Consider the following 25,321-nt stretch of genomic DNA (forward strand, 5'->3'; position numbering starts at 1 on the left):
AATAGTGTTAAAGTGAAGAAGAGATCAAAACAATAATGTTCTCTTTATCGCTCAGCACATTTGAGGTGAATTCTAGGATTACCTTTTTTTAATGCTTTGCTGTTTGGGTGATGTAACAATCATAGCAAATTCACACATAAGGAAATCAGGAAAGATAAAATAGGTTTATCCATATTTAAGAAAAATCATCTACGTAGGGCTAGATCATAACAATAGATCAGATGCATTTTGCCTTAAATATTCAAAGAATGTGTTAATGATACCTAAGATCCTTCTTTCTGTGATTACATTATTTGATAACTCTGAAACTGTAATTTTCTCTAAGAGCCACTTCTATAATTCTCATCAGAAGAATTCTACGAGCCAGCTTTCACCCTTCTGCACCTGATGCATTCAGTCATTACTGTGACCAATTAATTGGTCCTTCGTGGTTCTCCTCTATTATGACAGAATAGGAAGATGAACGTTAGAACATTTATTTCCATGTTCCAGGGTGCCCACACGAACACCTGTCACTGTCTCTATTTTTGCCTTCCCTTCTTCCTTGATGTATTTCCATAGCTTATCCACCTTGTCAGGATTGCAAATCACTTTGTTTATTCAATTAGACACATGTCACTTTGAAAAGCCACTGCTTGTCAAACTGTTCTTGGATACAATTTGAAATCACATTCAGTTCATTCCACAAATAGGTTACCTCACATTTCAGAATAACATGTATTTTATAATTTATGACAGTTTTTTGGAGGACGGAATTTGGGCTAGTCCAGTTTTTTACACCTGAGCTGATATTTTAATAAAAGGTAGCTATTATTATTCTGGTAGAGTGTGTGTGTGTGTGTGTATTTTATCATACATACATGCTCAGAATATCTGCAGTTTTCTTAATCCCTCTGAATACTACACTGACTGATAGGTATCACAACAGCATTGAATTACAGAGGTATGGACATTCCTAGAGCTCTCTGCTTGTAGCCTCCCTCTTGGTTTGTAATCTCGTGGATGAGATCCTGGGGCTAATTGGTTATGAACTTGACCCTGCAGTCTCAGAGTAATGCAAATGCATCTAGAGAGGTCTCCCTGAGTTCCATTTGTAAAGAACTTTTGAAGGTACAGAGCAGTATGTCCAATGGTGTGAAATACAATTTCAATAATTGTATTCAATAATCAAGAGCAGCAACCCACAGAGTTGGCACAGGCTCTGCATTCTGAAAGCCCACGATGAAGCCTTGTGTTTGTAACACTGCACATTGAAGCTACCGCTGCTCATACACCTCATGATAAGACAGAACGAGGTCACCATCCTCCTTGGCTGGGAGGCTCACTTTACCGAGGTGTGTGCTTCAACGGGGACTAGTGGCTCTGCTCCCACACTTCTGGGGTGCAAACCGAACTACAGCCTGATGTGCAGGACACGGTTAGAAAGGGAACAGCGCTTAGTACAGCTGCGAAAGGCACGAGGGGCTTTCTGTTTGTTTTTTTCTTAGTATTGATTTGCTCAGTTGCTATTCTCTTTGGAAGGTAATGTATCAACTAGCCCTGGCTTGGAAACTGCTTTAGATTTAGTATATTTGGAGGCTGAAAATACACCCTCTCCTAATTAAGTAAAAATAAAAAAAAACAAATATCAAAGCAACTTAATCTAAAAAAGTGACCATTAATCACAGTCAAATGTTTACTTGTATTGACTGCTACATTCAATATTCTGAACTGTCCAGGAATCTCTGCAAAGTCAAGGCTAGATAATTTCATTGAGACTGAAATCTTCCCTGGCTGTCTGCAAAAGGGGAGTCGAGTTACTGCCTTAGAGTCTGCTTTTCTAGAAAGTACTTACAAAGTATCTGAGATGTAGCTATTATGAGGACAGAATGTAAAGACAACAGCATTTATTTAGTATAAATAATATTCCTTGTGAGATTAAGCTGGTCCAATTTAGCAAGTAATTTTTTTCTTTTGGGTTGTGATAGCTAAAATATGTTTTTTCAAGAGCACATCCACTTGTATTATAAAGTCTACTATAAGGTTTATTCTGGATTCTTGCTTTCTTCTCAGATTGTCCATTTATCTTTTCCTAGTATTTAAAAAGTCAAATAACAGTCTGTGTAACCCAATTTGAGTGTAAGGATTTTTTTCCCTTAAGTACACTCTATGCAGATCTGAAAAAAAATCTAGACATTCAGAATAGACTAATTACCTAAGGGTTAAGATCTAGTAGTAACAGTTTGGTAAAATAACATAGATTTTTATTTTTTATTTACTTAAAACAAAACTCCCCTTCTCTCCCTTCTGGGTAAACCTTCCCAAAGCACTCGGAAGTGACAACAATGAGTTGTCATTGGCTTCCTGCGGCATCAGACAGTCCTGGGCGAATCCGCGGTGAGGACGCCCTTCAGTGCAGCGCTAGGACAGTCGCTCACGTTCTGATGGGAGAACTATTTTGGTAATGAATCTATGAACATCAACACATTTGTTAGAAGAGTATGATGTAGTTCCCTCTTTGGGCTGTTACGGACTTTAAAAGCATGGAAGACCCCAACACAGGTTTGAATTGTGCGGGTCCATGTATACGTAGATTTTTTTCAATAAACATGTATGATATTGTCAATATATTTTCCTTCCTTATGATGTTTCTTGATGAGATTTTCTTTTCTCTGGCTGAATTTACTGTAAGAATACAGCAGGATATATATATATATATATATATATATATATATATATATATATATATACACACACACACACACACACATATATATATGACATGTAACATAAAGGTTAACTGTTTAAGTTCTCGGTAAGGCTTCTGGTCAGCAGTAGGCTATTAGCAGCTGAGTTTTGGGGAGTCAGAAGTTATATGCAGACTTTTCACTGAGCAGGGGGTTGGCGTCCCTGACCCCGGTGTTGTTCAAAGGTCAGTTGTGTATCCTTATTTTTTTTGCCTACTACTTCTAATCCCAGCACATACATAGAATGTTGCAACATGATGCCTTTGAAGGTGAGCGATGTTAACTCTCTGTGGACAGGACCTTACCATTCTGAACATCCAGCACGTGATGCTTATCCAACGTCCAACCGCCCATGTTGGATGCATCCAGCTCATAGCCTTGCAGGATGGCAGTCCTCTTCTCCCACAGGGTCAGGTCCAAGCAGGACTCGTACTCATACCCAACAGACACTGGAACCAACACAGATCAGAGTTCATCTGTCAAGTGCGGCGGAGCTACAGCTTATTTCCATTATTTCAAAAAATCTACTTTTTTCACAATTGTGTTCTGAGACCCTATTTCCATTTATTTATGGGCAATGTTTATTTTTTTTTATATGAGAAGATTTAATTGTATCAAAAATGTTCTTCCAAAAATATGACCTCCATATATTATTTTTGTATCGATTGAATGGAAACTAGTATCTTTTCTCCCCCAAACTACTCTTCACAAGGGGTTCACAGTACAGAATGAATTCAGGTTGGGCAAATGATTCAGTAATGATCTGAGATAAGTCAGCCCCACATGGCTAGTAGATGATAACCACTAAAAATCATATTTGCTATCTGAATTACTAGAGCTATTTAGTTTCTAAGAGTATTATGAAAAATACTTACAATAAGTAAAATTCAATACAATAAAAAAGCCATGTTATCTCATTATCAGGAATAAACAATGACATTAACAGTAAAGTAATATAAACAGATTGGAAAAAACCCTCAAAGTTTACAAGGAGACATAGATTTTTGAAATTTAGAACAAAATGAAGGAAGAAGGGGCAATTATCTGATTGATTTAAATTATTTAAGTCCAAATTATACATTAATTTCAGAATTTAGTGTTTGTTAAATTAAAAACTAATAGAGTAAAGCACATGTTCTCCTTAGTTTTCAATGTTTGGAGCCTGAATTGGATGCTATTCTATGTATATCTCAACATGTCAAACTTCGATTCCACGTCCCTATCACCCAGTGACACAGTGGGTTTGACTGATGTATAAAAAATATTCTTTCCTTGAACTGACCAGTCCTTATAATCCAAAGGGCTGAAATAATTGTTAGGCACAAATGTCTGACATCCTGTTAAACATCACTATGAACTGAAACTACACCAGTTAGACACAGAAAGTGATAAAAAAAAAGGTAAGGAAAGCGAGGAAGATAAAATTATTTTTTAAAACAGAAGAAAATAAAAAAGTGATGCAATAAAGGAAAAAAACATGAAAAAATATGACAACCTGAAATCTCCTTCAGAAGACGCTTCTAAAATATAATCTCGGCCTCCTCGGAGATGATACATTGTTTCTCCTCAGACGCAACACATTCCTGTTTCCTGTGTTACCTTTAAGCCAACCTGTGTGTCCCTTCCTGTGACAATCTTTCTACCCACTCACCCACTGGCTTCCATGGGTTGCAGTTATTTTTAGGTTAGCTCTGAATCAAGATGGTTTTTTCGAGGTAGCATGTAAATTTACACGGAACTTACCAACAGCTTCCGACAGACCGTAGACCTTCTGATTATACGCATCTGTTTTATCCCAGATGAAGGTATAGGCCAAGTTCGGGGAGGCAGGAAACCACTTCTGAAAGAGCCTTCCTACCACAGCCACCATGAGGTGGACCTTCATCAGGTTAAAGGGTATGACGGCCTGGGTCATGGTGATCTTGAGAACGGACTTGTACCCGGCAGCTCTGGAACTCAAGTAGGAGAGTTTCAAGTCTGTGCCTGGAATCGTGGTTTCTTCATGCAGCACCTAGGGTTGCACAGAGCGAAAGCACCGAACTGTGACTGCGTACAACTCCCAGATAAACCATATGTAAAATAAACAACCGAGTAGAGCAGCTGAGACAGAGGAGTCACTGTTCACAAACAGCCATTTGAGCTGTTACCTTACTCAGCGATTGGATACATCTCTGTTGCTGGCCCGGCTGCTCTGCCCTGGACAGCATCCTGTCATCTACTCGGACTTCATCACACCTCAGGTGTTACTGCTCCACACCGCAGGTGCCGCTCCTGGTGCAGCAGCCGCTGCGGCTGCCCCACCGGGCGACACGCGCCGACTTGTTAGTGTAGGGTCACCGCGGCTCCTCTCTAACGCATCCCTCCCCCTCCTGGCCCCGGGGGGTGGAGCGGACATCTGGAAGCTGGCGGGCTCAGGACAGGGACGTGGTCTGGGCCAAAGATCTGGCCCCTGCCAGCTGCCGCAGTTAGGGACGAGCCCTCTGCTGCGGCCTCAGCAGCTGGCTGGCCACAACTTACAAAGGCAGGAGTGATAACAGGGTCCACATCCACCATGAAAGGTGATATAAAAATAGCACATTCTCATAATCAGCTAAATAAGCTGGAAGTCACCGCTGATTTTCGGTATGATGGTAAATGAGTTAATAATTGAAAGATGCGTGAAATATCTCCCCACAAACAACTCATGTGTTATTGAATGCATGCAAAAGACACTATATACCTTTTGAAGTGAAACCGGGCTGTAAAAAGTTAATATGATTACCTGCAATAAGAATTATCTTCTTTATACATTTAAAAAATATCATAGTCTTAACCCCACAATTTACCTATCAGTGTGACGGGCTCAATCAATGCCCACAAATTTATACTGATGTATGCAAAACACATCATGCCAAAACATTACTGAGTTACTTTGAAAAATATATTTTACATAGTACACAGAAGTCTTCCTAAAATTTTCCGATTCTCCTTACTAATGCTCCCATTGGTTTGGTGGATACTGGCAGCTTCTTCGAGCCTTGCTACACAGAGTGTGAGGGCTATGTGAGTGCCAGACCAGGGCCGGGGCCCACCCCAGGGCCGGGGCCCAATTCTCTGTGGAGAATTGTCTGGCGTTTTCAGGAAATTCTATGCAGAATTCCTCGGTGGCCCTATCAAGACTCATCCGGCAGACCTAAAGGAGGGCTCTTTCCCATTAGAAAATCGTAGAACACGGTGCAGTGTTCAGAAGTGCTTCTCTCCCCCCCTCTGCTCTCACACAGAATGTAGGGATGGTGTACCCCTGCCACCCCCCAATTTTAATAACTTATGGAGAAACCCAGATACTGAGGGTGTAGCTGTTGGTTTCAATGGGAACAAGCAAACAGTTGGAAGAGGCACAAAAGAATGAACTGAACAGGCTTCCATCCTGGTCGGTGATCAGTGTTGGCAGGAGAAGGAACACGGCGATGCTATGGGACGGATTCAGAAGGCATCGCTCTACTGTATGTAATAGACTCATTTATTACAGCCGGGGCTCCTTGACCGAACACACTGCCTGAGTCCAGCCACAGATGGTCTTAAGCAAAACAGTTTCTGAACATGCAGAAAGTTTTTAGAGCTCTATTAGACAGAGGGAGACCACTGCAGTTAATTTAGATTGGCAGTACTTTTGTTGGACTGAAGCCTATAAGGTAAGCAAACCAAACAGAACTCAGTGTTTTCCCATCACTCGGGCGAAATATCGATGGGTCAGTTTGAAAAACGGATTCTGTGACTCCTGAATTGCTTGGAAAATACTAGTCACTGAGATCCTAAAGCATAAACTTTATTTCCTCTTCACTTATTTTCAAAATGACTTCTCTTCAATGCGACAGGTTTTGTGTATACATAAGGCAATCTTTCATGACTGTATTTCCCGTGACCTTCTGGGAGTTGCATCTCTATTTCAAAATACCACGTGCTATCCTAATTTTAATAACTGACTGTTGTCTTTTCCGTCATTAACCTACTTTCATGGAATGAATGTCTGTAATTTAGCTCATCAAAACATGTGTGTCTCCCAAGTCACTTAAACTGACCACATGCTATCCTGTATTAGTGTGAAGAGTCAATCCCACCGGAGGGGAAAAGCAAGCCATTCTGCCCATTTTTTGGTCGCTGTGTGATCCGAAAGCCCCATTCTGGGCCCCAGTAGCCACTTAGTTAGAAGCTCTCTCCTGCCAGTCCTACCTTCCAAATCTCTGTCTAGTCCATCCCCTCTTCTCCACTGCCCTGGGCCCCGTCCATCTGTGCGCTGGGTGTGTATGAAAATGTGGCGACCACCAGCTCTTCACAGATCTCTCTGCCTCCTTCTGTCATCAGGCATTTTTGTCACTGGAGTCAGCGTTAGAGAAATGCTGGGAAAACTTCGCTGGTCCCCGAGCTCCCTTGGTCTAAAGAATTCAAGGTCTCCATCTTGACTTCCGGCCCCGATCTTCCTCCGGACATGACCTACACGTACGTTGTTCACCAGTTTTCACGCAGCATCATCTGTTTTCACCACCGCACGGTGGCTCACACAGTTTCTCCAGCCTCAAAGCCAACTTCCTCGGGGACGCCTTCTTTGGCTCCTTAGGAACTGAGTTCTCTTCTGAACTCCCGCAATTCTTCATTCAAATCTTTATCATACTTAGCATAACAGGATGCGTGTCTTACCATTCTTTTTATCCTAGCAGAATACCTGGTACCTAATAGGCTCTCAGTAGATTTTCCTGTCTATATGATGGAACGGAAAATAAAAACCCTTCATGTGTTCCAGGAACTGTGGATTTGAGGCCTATTTTAATGATTTGGTTTGCTAGAAATCTGCCACCTGCAGACAGACACTGCCTGTCGGTTAAGGCTATTTTTGGACTGGCTAACGAGTTCGGTTACTGCATGTGGACCCTGGGGAGGGAGTACTACACTGAGTACGTTACAGCGAGTCTCTGAAAGTGTCTATTCAAAGTCTGCTCGATGTTATGCAGTAAATGAGCAAGGCGTTTCTTCTGCATCATATTAGCCCGAGAGCATTTGCCATATTTTGTTATCCTAGACATTCTTGGCTTACTTCTATTCTCTGTCTATTCCCTCATCCTATGCTTTAAGTATATCTATAAAGTTGATGACTCCCAAATTTACATCTTCACTTTGAATCCCTTTCCTGGTCTCCACTGTCGTAGGACCGCTTCTTACCACCTCGACCCCGAGCACTTTTGGCCAGGCCACTATCATTTCTGCTGTTGGCTACTGAGACTGCTTTCTGACTGGTTTCCTCGTTTCGACCTCCACTGCCTTCCAATTACTCGAAGGAAGACGCTCTTACTCTCGCCGTGCATGGTCTTCAATGATTTGTTGTTCCTGAGCTGCGCCCTTCGCCCCAGCCCCACCCACTGGCGCCTCTGCCGTTCCGAGAGCCAGTGAGGCAAGCGCTTCCCTCAGAGCGTTTGCCCTTGTTCTTGGCCCTGCCTGGAATGCTTCTATTTTTAAGGTTTCTTCTTTCACTTAAAATTTCTGCTGAAATATGTCATCAATGAGAGCTTCCCAAAGCACACGTTACAAAACTGCCCTCCATCCACTTCATCCTGCTTTGTTTTTTACAATGTCTTATTCACAGCCTGACATATACTTATACATTGGCTGTCTCTTTCTCTCCTTATTAGCTGCTACACTCCTTGGAAGCAGGTACTTCCTCTGACTGATGTTCTAATCTGTCACATTCTGACGGCACCCGATACAAAACAAAAATTCAACAAATATTTGAAGAATGAATGTGACAAAGCTGACATGTGCTGTTAAATTTTAAAGACCACGTATTTTCCCTTAGCTATTTATGAATAAAGACCATCATTACTATACTGAATGTCCTGCCTTGCAAATCTGAAAGTAGTTCTAATTGGAAACACATAGGAAAGAAAACAGCATCCACATATTTCATTAGGTAAAGTGAACAGTGAAAACATGGCCATTTTAAAGATAATTATTAGATTTTTTAACCTGTGGAGAAGAGAGCTTTCTGATTCACGAATTATAGACTTAAGAACTCCAGTTTTAAAAATATTATCTTCAGAAAATTCATGAACATTTTCTGTCAGAAATAACCTCCTTGAAAAGATTTTTTATTCACAGTAAAAACTGAATGGTCAGTTACTGAGAGGGATGACCATGCACAAGGGAACCTGCAGCGAGCCGGTCAGGAGGTCTGCCACAGGCGGGCGCTAGAAACCCTGTCCAGTGAGAGAATAAACCAGCACAGATATGATTAGCTGTTGAGTTTAATCTGTTTTTCCACTGGGATACAACTATTAAATACATACAGGTATGCCCTGAAGAAAAGTAATTTTGAGTAGATTTTTAAGAAAGAACTAGATACGCTACCCTAACAATGCCTGTTCTGTGTGTGCACGCCACATCCTATAGTTTGTCCTACGGAATGATTTAGAATGGCACTCGAATGCTGCCACCCTTTTTACACATTCTTCGGAAACCACATGATCTGGAAACAGTTTCTTTGAAAGTGCTGCCTGCTAGAACATTCTACCTGTGTTTCAGGAATGATGGGGCTGTCTTCCGGGGAAGATCTGAAGAAGGTGGACAGAGGCGATGACACAATGATAGGATTTGGCCTCACGAACCCGCTCAGATCACAGCTGGGAATGTCGTTCTCTTCCTTCTTCATGACGAGAGTGTCCATCACATAAAAGACATTCCAGGGAATCCACACCGTGTGATACTGCGTGAGGAATGGGGACCGTTCGAACACCAGGGTGAGAGAAGCCCCGCCGTTTGCCACCAAGTCAAACCTAAAGAAAACAAGACATGCCCAGTGAATTGTCTGGGTCCCAGGTAACGACTCCAAACTATCTGACCTCCTTAAATCAAAGTGCTTTACAAAGAAAATCAACTTCCCCCCCAAATTTTATACAAAGTAGCTTCAAATCTACAGGGTCATTAAAGAACTGGCCAACGAACACTCATATACCCTACACTTAGATTTGCCTATTTATTAACATTTTCTAAATTCGCTTTGTTATCTACCCACCTACTCCTTCTTCACAATCATCTCAGCTTAGGTTGTACGCACTGTGCAATGTTACTCCTGGATATTTCATCAAGAATCTTTTCCAACTGTGAACGTTCAAAATCACAACATGAACCCTGGCTGGTGTAGCTCAGTGGATTGAGTGTGAGCTGTGTACCAAAGGGCCACCGGTTTGATTCCCAGTCCGGGCACATCCTGGGTTGTGGGCCACATCCCCCGTAGGGGGTGCACTAGAGGTAACCGCACATTGATATTTCTCCCTATCTCCCTTCCCCTCTCTCTAAAAATAAATAAATAAAATCTTTTAAAAACCCGCAACACTGTCATCGTGCTTTAGAAAATGGAATCAACTTGTGAAGAGGTTTATGGATACAGGACTCTAAATTTCTGCTACATGACTGTCCCAGATTTCTGGAGTCTAGAAGTTGTTGTACCTCTGTATTACAAGGGGCGATAAAACATGCTGGGTGATAGGAGACTGCCTAGTTCTTACACTTACAACACTTCAAGCACAGACAGTGCAGGACGGACTCACATGCCATCCTGTCGGGTGATGGTATACCCATATTCTGGGTAATGGAAAAAGGAGACATTGACTCCGATGAGTGGGGTCCCATCGGCAGTGAGCACCTGGCCTCTGATGACGGACGCGAGGCTGCGGGAAATGCAGAGGAAGCAGAATGAACGTCTGTCTTCTCAGGACGGCAGGATGATGATGGAGAGATAATTCAACCTCGAGATACAGTAACGGTATCGCACGCAATCATCACTCACAAAAACCAGACTGAAATACTCCCCAGACAATGTCCCTTTTAATTCAGTGTAATTCACATTCTCTCAATGCCTAGTGATTCACCCTGGGCTTTAATTCACTGCAAGCTGGTTTTGGAGAGTTATCCAAAGCAATACTTTAGAGATGAATTTAAAAATTATAAATTGCTGGTTTTTTTTCATAAATCACATGTCTGGTGCTTACATGAAGAAAAGTATACTTTCCAATTAATTCCGAGGCAACCTGTAAATCTGCGAGGACCAAGAAGTACAAGATTTAAGGGGGCAATAAGGAACACTTGCACAACGACTTTTAATCAGCTGCTGGGTCTAACTGCATTAATGCCCAGAAACTGCTGCAGACCCAAGAGTTCGACAGGAAATCACCTTCCCTGCTCAGTGAGAGGCGAGACACCTGCCTTCACTTATGGGTTTACTCTCAGGTCATTACTGCTCTGGAAAGCACCAGTCACACGGCTCCTGCGATCCTACGGCCGGGCTGTCAGCTGTTCCGTTCCACTCATTCATAATTTATATTATTTAGTGAGCTCAGCTAAAAAAAAGGGCACTTCTCTTCTGCCTTTTGGGGTCTTTTCACTGCTTCTTTGGAAACATTTCCAACTGTGCTAACTAGTTAAATGAAGATTTACTGACTCCTTAATGGGATGTCCTGTTATGCTGCAGGCACTGAAATTGACTAAATGTGTGAATCGTGTCAAAAGTGCTTGAAACGCCAAACTTTGCGAGGCATTTGCCGAAAGAGGAAACACCATATTTAAAAAAGCCCTGTCCTCAGATTCCCAGTTGTCAGCATTTCATGGAACTGTTGCTACCCCTACGAATCTGTATGAGGGAAAGAAGCATTAACCTCTTATTGAAAGGACTCTCTCCAGGGATAACGTGGGTGCTATCAGATCCTATAAGAAAACTGATTCGGTCATAGAAGGATTTGGCAGCTTGCTGAGACGGTGATTGTAAGCTTTGGCTAATGATGTCCTGCGGATCAGGCAGTCCACGGCAGTAGGGCTGGTTTTGGCAGGAGCTCTGTAAACAGCAGTCAGGGTCCATGCAGTCGACGAGTCCATCTGCGGAGAGGAACACAAACCGGTGAGAGAGTTCCCCTCCCGGCGCGGTGCCGTGGAATGTGTTTTGTGTGGGGGTCGGTTTTTTCACATCAAACAATTTGTTTCCTTCCCCCACCCCCCCATCTGAGAGTAAGTCCTATGAGGTACACTTTCTGGAAACAGATGAAATATAAACACAACCCTTGCAGCTGCTTTTGTATAAAGTAAATGTTTAGATTGGAGATGGCCGAAAAGAATCATATGTTGATTCTGAATAAGAAATAAACAAAATCACTAATTAGGACAGTCTATTAGTGGCACGAAGTAATATGGATTAGTTTTAAGTGTGATCACTCAAGCCTTCTATATTTTGGAGAAAGCGCACTAGGAACTATTGTAGTAAGTGTGCATGGTAAATAAATGGGGACCTACAGAAGGTGAAGTTCTGATTTGGGAAAGGGTCAGAAAATAACAGTCTGTGAAATGAAGCCAATACAAATCAACACAAAATAGATGAGATTAGTCAACCACCTTTCCCAGAAACCACTCTCTCAAGGAAGATAAAAGTGCGTTCCAAATAAAATGAAGGTCATTTCTCACATTTGAAACAGGAGCCTGAGCCCTGGGTATGGCTCTCTGAAATGGAGGAGTTAATTTAAAACGTGGCAAATGTAAATAAGCCCCGAATACTGGAAATCATGAGAAACTGTCACACAACATTGACCTACAGTGTGGGTGATATAAATAAGTCAAGGCCACAGAGACTTTCCCAGTGACTTCTCCGGGGACGCCAGGGGAAACCATATTCGATGGCCCATGTACGTGTTTTGTTTTAAACATACGAACCAACCTGTTGGTGGACAAGACTGTCAGGATACGATGGTTTGATGACATGTTCCTTTAAGCTCATATTTCACTGACCAGTTGATACATACATTTTCATCTGCTTGCCAATGGTGGTACGTTTCTCAGTATCGATTAATAAAAACATTGTTTTTTGAAGACTTTACTCCCTCTTGGGAGAACTGACAAAATAGTTCTCAAATCTTCAGACCTAAGTATCAGGTCTTGGCGGGATCCTATTATGGCCAACTCAGTTGAAAATGTCTAGTTGACCTATATATTTTATTTGCACAAGTGTTTTAAAATAACTTTTATAAAAAAATCACACTAGCCATTTTTTTTGCTGTAGGCTGCTTTTATTAATAGAATATAAGCTTGCCCCTTCGTTATCTGACAGCAAACTGAGACGAAAGAAAACAGACTAAATTGAATTGTACTGGTCAGTCTAGAAGAAGGTCAAAGAGAGCACAGGTGAAGTAAGAACCAGGTCAGGGGTCCTGGCTCAGGGTCTTAAGCCGCCTTGCCCACCTGAAGAAGAATGTGGCGAACACTCGTGATTTCTCCAAGCACTCATTTCCCCTTCTTGGGGCCACAGCTCTGAATTCTCATGTGGGGATCTCTCCATCCCTCCCCTGCTCTCCCAAGTGCATGTTGTACTTCATGTTTGGATCAGAAATGTACACGTGACCTGACTTGTCTAACCCGAGTGTACTGCAGGAACTTCTAAGAGACTCCCCTCAACCCTCAACCCGCCTGGAGCTGTAACGCTGCAGAAGCTCGGGGCCTGGGGAGGCAGCCATCCCAGCAGAAGCAGAGCCAAGAGCTGGGGCAAAGAAACCACAGGTCACAGGACATCTTGGGGGGTGTCTGCAACCAGCCGCCCCTGACCTCCTGGGCTTTGTGATTTCAGAGGCAAAGCCATTCCCTTCTTCTCGTGCCTGTGTGGGTGGGTTTTCTGTCCCTTGGAATTGAAAGGACTTAATTTTTCTAGAGACAGTAACCAAAAGTCTTCTCACTATTTTCCTTGTAGTTCAAAGTAAAAGCTTAATAGGTGAATACTTAAATTAAATTTATGGCATTGGACTTGTTTTACACTAATATTTTAATCGTTCTGTTACCACAATTTCTATACACGTGAAAATGTATGAGTCAGTATTTCCAGCAGTCAGATCTTATGATGTATTGTTTCCTTATGATAGATTTTCATGTAGATGTCTGTCACACTTCTAAAAATGTGTTAATTGTTTAAAACTGCATATTATTCCTTTGAAAAAATACAAATCATGTTTTAATAAAGTCAAATGAAACTGAGCTCTGAAATTTAATAGGAATTTATTAAAATACTACCTTCTTAGCCAAAAGGCCATGAAGGTGAAAAATGTCTAAATATTTCTCAATATTTCTAGTGGAAGAAAGATGAAACTGCGCTATAGGCCTATTTTTCATGAGGGTATATAATAATGCCATTGAGTGCATTTTCCTCCATCTCTTTCAAAGAAATAGAAGCCCAGCTATTAAGACTCAGATTTTTAAAGTCGTAGACCATTGAACTATGGCCCTCAAATCATTACTGACTTCAAAAAATTTGACTAAAAGACCAAAACTCCATGGGTTTAGAATTCATTTGCTTGGGAGAGTAATTTAACACAAACATTTAATATTCTTTCAGGTTTTCCCCTTCTATTCATTTTTTAACATGAGTAGAAGCTACTCGATAGAGAAAGTATTTCTACGTACTGTATTACACTGTATCTTCATTCATCTGGTAAATGAAGGGTTAAATGCTCCCCACTCTCTTCTCCCATAATACTCCCACCCTGTCTTCCTTTAGGCAATCTATGGTACAGTGGCCAAAGAGAAATGCTTAAATTTAGTCATTCATCTTTGTTAGTTTATAAAAAGCAAATGTACATCTGGCATGTGTTCTGCAGGCCGTAAAACTGCACGGGATTGACACCTTCTGAACTAATCAGTCGGAAATGCATTTTTACAAGCCTCTCCGCTAACATCAATCAGAGAAGGAATCTCATTTTCCGTAGCCAAGATGCAGGGCACACTGTTTGTTATTTTTCTGCAGAGTTTATCACTAACTTGCCCAAGCAAGTGACGGATGGTTATGCATCTGGTTCCCTATAACTCGAGAAAACATTTTTCATTCTCTGCACGCATATGACTGGCGCGATCGGGTCCCACCAAGTTGAAGTTGATTACCAAATATATTTGGTGGCAAAATGTCTTCGTGGAATAGCTACTCAAAATCATCGAGGTTCCATTTTAATCTTGGCAGTATCAGCTTGGCTTACATTTATATTGGTACAAAATCTGTATCTAATAAAATTAATCATAAAAAAGCTCAAGAAAATCAGAAGTGTTCAAATGCACTGAATAACAATGTCAATAAAAATTAAGGGCCTTGCCTCAGTTTGAGCTTTCACTCAATTCTTAATATTATTGCTTTAGTTCTCATTTTAAAACATCTTCTTGTCTTTCCTTGGGCTTTCATTGGCTAACTTATTTTGTAAATATTTTGGGCTTTGTGGATCATCTCATCTCTGCTGCAACTCTTCAGCTGCCTTCACAGCAAGCACTAAAGCAGTCCAGCTGTAGACAGTATGTAAATAAATGGGTGTGACTGTGTTCCAATAAAACTTTATTTATAAAACCAGGTGTTAGCCCAGGGGTCACAGTTTGTCAGCCTCTGGTCTTACTTTAAAGTTACTGCCCTGCTCTATTTCTTTTTATTCTTGAAATCATTCTTGATATTTTTTTTTCTGGCAGATTTAAACAAGGCACATTTTGCAAGATTATAAAAACTTCTGACTCCACATCTTTTCCTAGGTTATCCTCTGTGATGGCTTTAATCTGTTTGTCCAAACTCTTCTCTCAAGTAGCTACGGATGTTTTCATTTGTTTTTCAAAACCTTGACTTACTGACTGAATAGTCATGAGTCTCCTTTTAGTAAATTTTCTTTTTTTACTCGAAGGATAATGCCCGGCCCTGCCGCCAGAGTCTGTAGCATCCCCTCTCTCCATTCTATGCCAGAAGTTGAGGTAGAAATTTTGGTTCAATAGTTTACCTGTGGACTTCAAAATTTTTTAAGTGTACAGGTATACCTTTCATTACCCTTTTCAAGTCACCATTCTGCAATATACTTGAAATTTATTTCTTTATTACTGAACTGGAATCAGGTTTGGTTTTTTGTACCTCCTTGGTTGGCCTATAACAGCTTTCTTGATGACTTCACTTTAGTCTCTCTGCTCACATCATTTCAGTGCAATAGGCTCCAGGCTGATCATACTCCTGAACTCCATAGCCACACAATGCCTTCTGGAAGCTTCCGCTTGAATATCTCACAGGCATCAAAACTTAACGTGTCTAAAAGCATGTGACCCTTTCTACCCATGCCGCCTCTTCTGTATGGCCTATATCAGGAGACGGTTCCACCCTCTGCCCTCCAGTTTCCTGAAGGAGAAACTTGAATGTCATCCTTGACTCCTCACCTCCCTCCCTTCCTCTCTGCACACATTTACCAGCTCCTTCTTTTCTCCCCCCCTTTGGAGTCGGTCTCTTCTTTCCATTTCACTGAAACTACACTCCAGGCTACCATGGTTGCCTCTTGACAAAATGTCAACAATAGCTGGTTTCCCAGGCTCCCACCTGGTCCCACCTCTTCCTTCTCTACACTTGGGTTACAGTCACCCCATCACCTTTGATCCTTTTACTTCTTTAGCTAAACTTTTTCCTGTTCTTGGGCCCCGCTGCCTTCTGAGTGGTTAGGAGTCCTGACCAAGGCTGACAAGACCTGTTATGATGGCTGCTTCCTCTACTGGGAGACCACTGACCAGCTCTGACTCCCCACTCCTACCTCTTTCCGCAGTCAGCTCAGAAAAAGGTCTCAGGACGTTCCCCAAGGGATCATGTACTTCACTATTGCATCCCCAGCCTCTGAGATACTTCTTGGCCCCAACTTGCATATGATATATTTGCTAAGTGAAGGGAAAAAATTCAGTTCCTAGGTATTGTGAAATCTGAACAAGCCAAAATAATGTCTTAAAAGCACACTAGTCTTGGCCAGGTGGCTCAGTTGTCCCCATATGCCAAGGTTGTGGGTTTGATCCCCAGTCAGGGCACATACAAGAATCAACCGATGAATGCATGAATAGATAGAACAACAAATCCATTTCTCTCTCTTTCTCTGTCTAAAATCAATACATAAAAATAAAAAGGAATATTTTTAAAAGGCATAGTAGAAACATCTACTGGTATTCCTCTATCGACTTTTCCCTGCCCTTAGAGGCTATGCCATTCTTTGGAGTCCTATTTTGTTTTTACTCCAATAGGTATTTAAAATGTTCTTCATGAACCGGACATAAAGCAATTCACAAAATTATAAAAAGCCTTGGAAGAAAGACATGAAATGCTACGTATAATCTTACAAAGCCCTTACTTATGAAGACTTAAAACTCAGAATTCATGAATGAAAGGCTCAATGTTATGGGAATTTACCTCCCATCAATTGAACACTTGTGCATGACAAAAGGCACCATACACAAAGTTAAAACATAAACCCCGAACTGGGGATTAAATGTCTGCAGCACCCCTAACAAAGAGTTGATAAGCTGAATAAACAAAAGGTCTTAAAAATTAAAAAGGAGGAGTCAAGCAACTCAATCAAAAAAATGGGCAAGAGAATAAATAGGCAGCTAGCAAAAGAAGGAATACAAACAGTCAAGAAACATATATAAAGATCATCAATCTAACTAGCAATTAGGAAAATGCAAATTAAAACAATAAAAATGGAGTCACTTTCCACTGTCAAAATTCATATTTTTCATTTTGTTGGACAATTTTGTTCGTGTGCAATGATTACGCACAAACTATGAACAAGAGACATAAACATTCTCGAACGGATGAGGTATAGAGAGTGAAATGCACTTACAAGGCAATTTGGCGGTCACTCTCCAAATTAAAAATGAAAATACCCCTTGACCCAGCAATTTCACTTCTAACAATCTGTGCAAAAGAAATATTGGTCCATTTACGCAAGGATTTATATGCAGATATGTTGTACAGACACATACAGATTTACTACAGATCTGTCTTTAGACTAACAGCAAAAAATAAGAAACCACTAAATTATTATTAATGCAGTAGTGGTAACATTAATCAGTGCCCCTGTATTTCTATGAAACAGAATGGGACATGCCTACAGGTATTGGCATAAAAAAAACCAAACTCTCAGATATACTCTCTGGCAGAATCAATTTTAAAACTGTGCCCATCCTATTTAAGTTAAATAACAGCAATATTTATATAAATTCACCAAAGGAGGAGCAGGAATATTCCCAAGAGTGGCTGACCCGAGTGGCTGACAGTGTTCAGCTCTTTGACAATGACAATGTAGCGTCTGTGCACAATGACGACTAATCACAACCTTGTCCAAGAGGATGGAGGCTCCTACCGTGGGGAGAAGGGTCGAGATGACAACCTGCCTCTGAAGAGTCTGCAAGTCTGCAAGGCCCTTGTGCACCCTCCCAGCTCTTGTGGCAGCTAATGCAGCGGGTGCAAAACTCGGGAGACTTTCCCTCTCAGCCTGTGCAGCTCTGATTTTCCTCCCCTTCTGAAGCTCATTCACAAAGTGCGAAGCCCCACGTTCCTTGTGAGCTATCAGGAAGCGAATGGGGTCCTCACCTCTGAGGGCACAAGATGGGCTTCTCTTTCCCCAGTGGGGTTGACGGTGCCCCAAACTCTGTGGATTTAAAAGGCTTCACTCTAACCTGACTCTCCACTAAAGCAGCATCTGGTAGAGTCTCATAAACTCGAGGGAATCCAGTAATGCGCCACCCCCATCTGTCTACCAGAAAAATACATCTTACTGCTCGAGACTCTGAGCGCCCCTCCGAATTCTGAGAGCCGGATTCTTTGGGGAAGGGCTTACGATTTCTTGTCGTTTTCTTTTTCTCTCTTCTTTGCTTTCTTTTAGCCACGTGCCCTTTCTTTCCAGTTCTGTTACTCTCATTTTACTTATTTAATTTTTATTTTGAAGTATGTGTTTGGAGAACACGGTGGTCTCACCTCCCTGCTAGAACCTGAAAGAAATCCATTTTCAAGCCCTTCCTAGTTTTCACTTGGTGATCTGTAAACTCAGACGAACCCCACGCCTTCGTCAGACTCACTCACGGACTTTTTTGCTCCTCTATGTTACTCCTGGGCACACTCCTGTGTTTTCTTGCAGTTGGAACCTTTCATTTGTAGTCTTTCCTTTTTTTAATCTCTTATTACTGTTTCTAATGTCTAGTTTATGAATAACCTCAATTCAATTTTGCTTTCTCTTTTTTAATCCTCACCAATGATATGTTTATTGATTTTAGAGAGAGGAAGAGGGGAGGAGAGAGGGGGAGAGAGAGAGAGAGAGAAAAACATCAATCAATTGCCTCCTGTCCAACTGGGGATTGAACCTGCAACTGAGTTATGTGCCCTGACCAGGGTGTTCAGGATGACGTTCTAATCAACTGAGCCATGTGTCCAGGGCTAATTATTCTTTCTTCTGTACTATCACCCATTTCCAAATACTTAAAAAAAAAAGGCTTCTTTAGGTACCGCTTCCTGACATGTCCCCACCAAGTGATACTTGTGAAGGGCTGTTCACAAGTATGATGTACCACTCCCGACAGGACTTATATTTTGGCGTTCCACTAAACTTGCACTAGTTTACTATGAAGCTTGAAGCCTGTCGTGTGCCCTCCACCACCCAGGGTCCAGGAGAGGGCCCGAGTGGCATGCCCCAGGTACTCACAGGGGGGCCAGCCAGTGGGGACCAGACGGGGAAGCTAGACGTTGAAGGGAACTCGGACTAGATCTCCACTGGGAAGAGAGATGGGAACATGGTAACAAGTGCCAGAGATCACGCACTTTGGAGATGTCATCTTGTTAATAAGTACGTCAAGTTTCTATACAGATAGAATTGTCTCTGGCAAGCGATAGCATTTTGATGCTTGCACAGTGGGAACACCGTATGGGGAGCTATTTCAAGTCACGAAACCCCCCTGGGTGAGATTCTTAGTGGGCAGTCGAGGTAAAAGCAACACACATAAACCGGCATCAGGGAGTGGAACAGCCGACTTGCCAACCTCTGTCCCTAATGGGGAGATGCAGAGCTTGTCAGAGGTTTAGAATGGGCTTTCCTGTTCTCCAGTGATCGGGCTGGAATTTGGGGGCACGAAGGACGCAGAGGACAGAAGATTCCTCCTGAGAGTAAGGGAAGTCTATTGGCCATACAAAACAGGGATACCAGTGCATTGTCCGGTTATACTAAGTGCCTTGTTCAGCTATAAACATCCCTATAGGAGAACCTGTTTTCCTGCCTTCCCAGGACACATACACACATACCCCTTTCTTCTGGTGACATCACTTCAACTGTCCTCTGGGTAGATGACCTAAGTCAGCCCAGTGAAAGTAAGCCAGGCTCAGGCCCACGTAGCCATTGGAAGAGGCGCCCACCTCATCCAAGGTTCTCACCCTGGTGGAACGCACGCCCAGGGCTGGCGGTGGTGGAGCCGGGCAGAGAATGGCTCCAATGGAGAACAAAGCACAGGTGACAGGTGAAGGAACCCGGCTTTGTGATCCCTCTGTTTGAACACCTATGCAGCTGTCTCCGAAACGGTGTCATGTCAGCTAATACTTTCATTTCTTCTTTAAAGCTTAGTACCATTTGAGTGGAGTGCCTATCACGTATACGGGAGAGTCCTTCCTGGTAAGAATAATAGATAGAGCCTTCGAGAACAGAAAGGATTTTCTTATTGAGGTGAAGGGAACATGCCTTAGTCTGATGGCCAAGTAGAAGGGGGAGTCACGGAGGCAGTGCAGGGTCGCTGTCCTAAGTGCCCCCCGGATCACAGGGCATTCAGTAGTGACTGGCTCCCGGCTCTTCCCCTGCCTTCTCTTTGCTCTTGGCGAATTCTCCATCAGGTGAGTTCTGGGGTCAGAACCGGAAATGGCTCAGTCTAGGGGGAGGCTGGCTTTGTGGGTGAAGAGGGGGTTGGAGAGGAAATATTTATAAGCCACGGCTGGGCAGGCACTGCTGGTCCTTGGCTCTGGAAGCTTTCTCAGCGACCGCAGGCTGTCTGGCGGCTGCACCTGAAGCGTCTCCGTGCCCCTTGGAGACGGTGTCCGCAGCTCTCTGGCCGTTCCTGTCCTCCGCTGTGGGGTTTAGAAATCTCAGCCTCCTGACTCCCTGTCTGGTCCACGCAATCAGTTTCAGCAGCCTCCGACACCTGGTGCTACACCTGACGGACAGAGTAGGGGGGCACCTTGTTGTCCCCACCCAGCGTGGGGACCTCGGTCAGGACCTTCATTGTGGGTGCAAGCTTGCCCTTCGTTCTGAAGAACTACTGCCCCTCTGTGCGCAACCGCTGTTCATTGGACCCTTCAGAAACAGCAGGGTCCCACTCCCCAGGAGGTCCGCTTCGTAGGACCCTGGAGGTGTGCAGGGCGTGGCCACAAAGGGTTCCTCCAACCTGCTTTCCTGCGACTCCTGGTGCTCGGGGAGAATTCCCTTGTGAGGCTGCTTCTCCTGAACGTTTCAGAGACGAAAGGGGAAGTGGGACTCTGTGGGCAGAGAGGGGCGTCCAGTCACTGAGATCTGGACGTTGAGGACCTGCAGGCTTAGACAGTGGACATAAGGGCACTGGACGTGGTGAAGGAAAACACGCCTTAGAGGGCACGGAAAACGCTTGCTCTAAGCACACATATTTTGTTACTTCTCCATATGTAGTTGTTCTTGCCGATTTTTTAAAATCCACCTTATTCAGTTCTGGAAAGGGCAAGGAACCTTTTTGTTCCGTTTTTCTGTCTTTTTACGAAGATTGTGTTCTGCGAGGTAGCTCAGGCTAGACCGGCAGCCCTCGGCAGTGTGTTTCATTTCTTTCATTTGCAGGCCTGCGCTCAATCCACTGAGCTACACTAGCCAGGGCTCATTATGTGTTTCATTTCTGATGGGGCCGAATCAACGTCTTCATCCCCTCTTCCTCTCCAGTTACTCAGTGTGTTAAATCAGGTTCCTCCGCTGCCTTACGGCTCATTCACCATTCTGACACTGAACGGAATGTAGACAACGGCACCGTTGTCCGTATGTCATGGAATTGCAGGTATTGATTGCTCTTATTTGGAAACATTCTCTTCGGTCCCCTTCATGTAACGGTCATGCTGCCCTTCACCGCCAGAGGCGTGTCTTGACCGGGAGTGTGATGAGGAGAAAGTCGTCTCCGTACTCACAGCCCAGCTCTCGTCCCCCAAGGCCCTGGAGCTCAGGTTATTAGGCACCCAGTTTACAGTCTCCGAGGAGGCGCTGAGATTCCTTCCCAGAAGATCAACACAATTGGGTCTGGGACAGGAATACAAATGATGTGAAATATTGAAGCAGCGGCACCGCAGGAGGCCTTCCATCAGGGGGGCGTCCCCCCGGGGGAGGCAAGCCTGGAGTCAGCCAGTGCTGTGCTAATAGGAGTAAACAAAGGGGGAAAGAGGCCAATTCACAGCTGATACATTTTGAGGAAAGGGAAAAACCTCCTTGGCTGATCACAACACTGAAGAGCTGATTAGCCGTAAATTACTCCTCGGTGTCTGCAGACGCGGCCAGCAGCTGGCCTCCCTCTGAGAGAGCCTGCAACCTACCGAGTGCGACCCCTTCTAGAAGACAGACTCCACAGTGTCTGCCCAGGGAGGGAGAGCAGCACCAGACAACGACGGGACAGGGGCTTCCTGGGACCTTGATGAGGAAAGCTGCTGTCTGGGCTGTGGCCCCAACGGGACTGATGCCCCCATTCCTACCAAGTGTGGTTAAGAGGAGGCGGGGACAACAAGGTACCGGAGAAGCTGCGAGGGCCGAGGACCTGCTCGGCTTGTCGGGAGCAGAAAGCGAAGGAGGCTGCAGCTCAGAACCTGGGGCTCATTTTTCTTCACAGTCCCAGTGAAAAGAAAACAGTGGAAACAGCCCAGTCTGCTCAGAACCAAAGGGGAGAACTGCAGCTTCTTGTCGCGAAGATGAGACATGACTAACATGTGGTTTGAGAAGGCCTGTGGGCCCGGGCTGCATGTGTGCACATGCACATGTGTGTGCATGCACGGGGCTGCATGTGTTCCCACACACGTGCTTCATTTACGTGTGTGCACATGTGCACAGGTGTGCGTGTGTTGGGGTACCAGGAAAGCTCGAGGGCCAGTTTTGGTCCCTCTGCCTCCGACAGAACAGGAGCCAGGCCCGCCCTGCAGGAAGGAGAAGGCCAATGCATCTTCTCTGACCGCGTTGCATGAACTGCAATTAGTCAAAGGAGTGCCTCTGAAAGCACGAGACAGAACATCGGATAATAATAGCTGCTGTATGTAACATACTCTGCGCGTGGAAACAGAAGAAATAGTAAAGACCTCTGTTCTCTCCCTTAATCCTTTCAAAACTTCTTTGTTCCTGTTCCACAAGTGAAGCAGTTGGAGCTGAGAGATCAGAATCTTGCGTGAGGTCACATAAGCACTATGAACTGGAGTGAAGATCTGACTCCGAAACCTGCCCTCTTAACGGACACTCTATTGCCCACGTGGACTGTCCCAAAGGGCAGATGACATGAAGAAGGGAGTGGAGCACATGCCGTCACCCGCAGTGACCACAGATGCCCAGCTGAGAACCGAAGCCTTTCTAAAACAGTCCTACAGAAACGCCAAACCGACCAGCCGGAAGGGCAACTACGTTGGTTCTCTAGTCTCTGAACCTCGGCGACAGCAGCTGGGGGCGTGTCCATAGGGAAAAGGCAACCTTTAGGGTGGAGTGTTGGAATCCTTTTCTCAGGGCGTCAAGCTGAGGGTGGGGAGAGAGTGGAAGTGCACCTTCCAGGGGTCCACCACCCACTACTGCTTCACGTTGGCACCCAGGCCTTTCCAACAGAAGAGTGGGGAAGACGCAAGGCATCTGTCGGGCCGTTGAGTTATATTCAACTACTGTTTTGGAGCTCCCAGTTCCCAGGGCCCTACATATTGCGGGGAGGGCAGTTGCCGCCGGAAGTTAGGAAAAGGGATGGAGAACCAGGCGCATCACCCAGCAGCCTGCTCACCCTGCCTCTTCCCCAGATGGTAACAATCTTGGGGACAACGGAGAACACAAATGCTCCACCTGCTTGCATGCACTTTTCAATCAGTCTCACCCACGGGGATCTGCGCGTTGGGGGGCAGCAGAGAACGATGTCCTCGCTGTACCTCAGACACCTGTGCTCCGGCCCACCATTGCTTTCACACCCAGTGCGTGTCCTACCTCCTTCGTTGTCCTTGCTGTCCGTGCAGAGGGTCTCCATGGCCACGTCACAGCCCGCTCCTCTCCACCCCGGCTGGCAGACGCAGTGCCAGCCGTTCTGGTCCAGCGTGCACCTGCCATTGCTGTTGCACAGACCCGGGCAGCCCTCTGTCAAGAGACACAAGGAAAACACGAGGGATTTGAGTGCCCGACGTTTTCGTGCCTCCAATGAACAGATAAGGGACACTGAGTGGGAACAGGCCTTTGTGAACAGCACAAATACTGTAATTGCACATGTATAGAAACAGCAACATTATCTACGGAATCTAATTCTTCTCCAAGTGGCATCTTTGATTGGCCTGACCCTTGAGACACCACTTACCTGGGCAGGACAGAAATATATGCAACAACCCACTAACTAGCTGCGGGCCAGACAAAATTAACTTAAAGTTTTGTTTTGTTTTGTTTTTTCTTCAGCAAAGCAATGAGGTCAATTGGTTGATTGCTCGGTGTGAAGCAGCATCTCCATGCAGTAATTTCAGAATCCCTGGTATAGATTTTTAATCTGCGGGAAACATTAGCGGTCACTCATTGGGACATGCCCTTCTTCCAGCACCTCGTTGCTTTCACAAATTCCCTCTAAATTCAGAAGCATGAGAGTGGGGGATGAGGCTATGCGTGATGTTCAAAAGAGACCATTAATTTTATCTGGCCCCAGAGTTGCCGTGTATTCATGTGAAATTACAGTGCATTAAATCACTGCACAAAGTATAGGCCAGTATTAATGACTATACTTTATGCCGGGAGTACATTCCTTGTCACAGAATAAGCAAAGCCCAGGAAATAGTGAAGCAGCTTTAGCGTCTATTCTAACAAACACCGGGGTTCAGGCTGCATACGATGGGACAGGACCGACAGGGTTTCCAACTAAATGTGGTAGCTGTGCATATCTGATTACTTAGGACGGACGAAATGAAATACCGTAAGGACCACAAGAAAACATCGATAGACTGAACAAAAACACGGTAGTGACGTGCTTCAAGACAGAGAGCGAGAAGTGATACTTGCTGACAATCTCCCTAAGGCTTTTAGGCTGTTACCTTTATATCCTATCTTGTCTGCTTTTATGGGCAAGAAGGGAAAATTTGGGAAACAATTAAAATAATTTAATATACCCAAAATCTATAATTGTCTCAGTCTAACATGACATTTAAAGAAAACAGTTTTTTTTGCGCCTTTCTAATGATGATATCTGGCATGCAGCCGACATGACCTGTGTATGAGGATGACACTGAGGAGCTTCCAGTGGCCGTGTCTATGACTTCGATGTGACATTGACAGACACAAGGACATCAATGCTCTAACGTGGTGAGGGGCACTGGCTAGAAAGCAGGTCTCTTTGGACAGAATTATTTGTAATTCGGTATAAAATATATATTAGTAACAATACTTGCCATAGCAATCGGGGTCTGTTTGACCGCTTCTTAGAACTGGAATGATATTCTCGTTTTGGGGACAAAATTTAAGGGGCCAATCTGTTTAAAGATGCTTATTTTAAGTCTGTGTTAAGAGAAGTACTCATATATTGGCTTCCCCTCCTCC

The 25,321-nt window shown here is 43.9% G+C and overlaps 1 protein-coding gene across 4 annotated transcripts in view; it reads right to left on the reverse strand.

Moving 5' to 3' along the window:
- Positions 1-25,321, reverse strand: part of TENM3 (teneurin transmembrane protein 3) — a 558,635-nt gene that overhangs the window by 52,186 nt on the left and 481,128 nt on the right. For all 4 annotated transcript variants that reach the window (XM_053659855.1, XM_053659853.1, XM_053659856.1 and 1 more), the window contains 6 exons: positions 23,741-23,887; positions 11,405-11,621; positions 10,301-10,420; positions 9,265-9,526; positions 4,470-4,737; positions 3,032-3,175 (listed from right to left, as the gene is read on the reverse strand). In XM_053659855.1, the coding sequence (XP_053515830.1) occupies positions 3,032-3,175; positions 4,470-4,737; positions 9,265-9,526; positions 10,301-10,420; positions 11,405-11,621; positions 23,741-23,887 (1,158 nt within the window). The remainder of the gene's footprint in view (positions 1-3,031; positions 3,176-4,469; positions 4,738-9,264; positions 9,527-10,300; positions 10,421-11,404; positions 11,622-23,740; positions 23,888-25,321) is intronic.

Source organism: Artibeus jamaicensis, unplaced genomic scaffold, assembly GCF_021234435.1.
Source record: "Artibeus jamaicensis isolate MK-2021 breed Jamaican fruit bat unplaced genomic scaffold, CSHL_Jam_final scaffold_833, whole genome shotgun sequence".
NCBI classification, from domain to species: domain Eukaryota; kingdom Metazoa; phylum Chordata; class Mammalia; order Chiroptera; family Phyllostomidae; genus Artibeus; species Artibeus jamaicensis.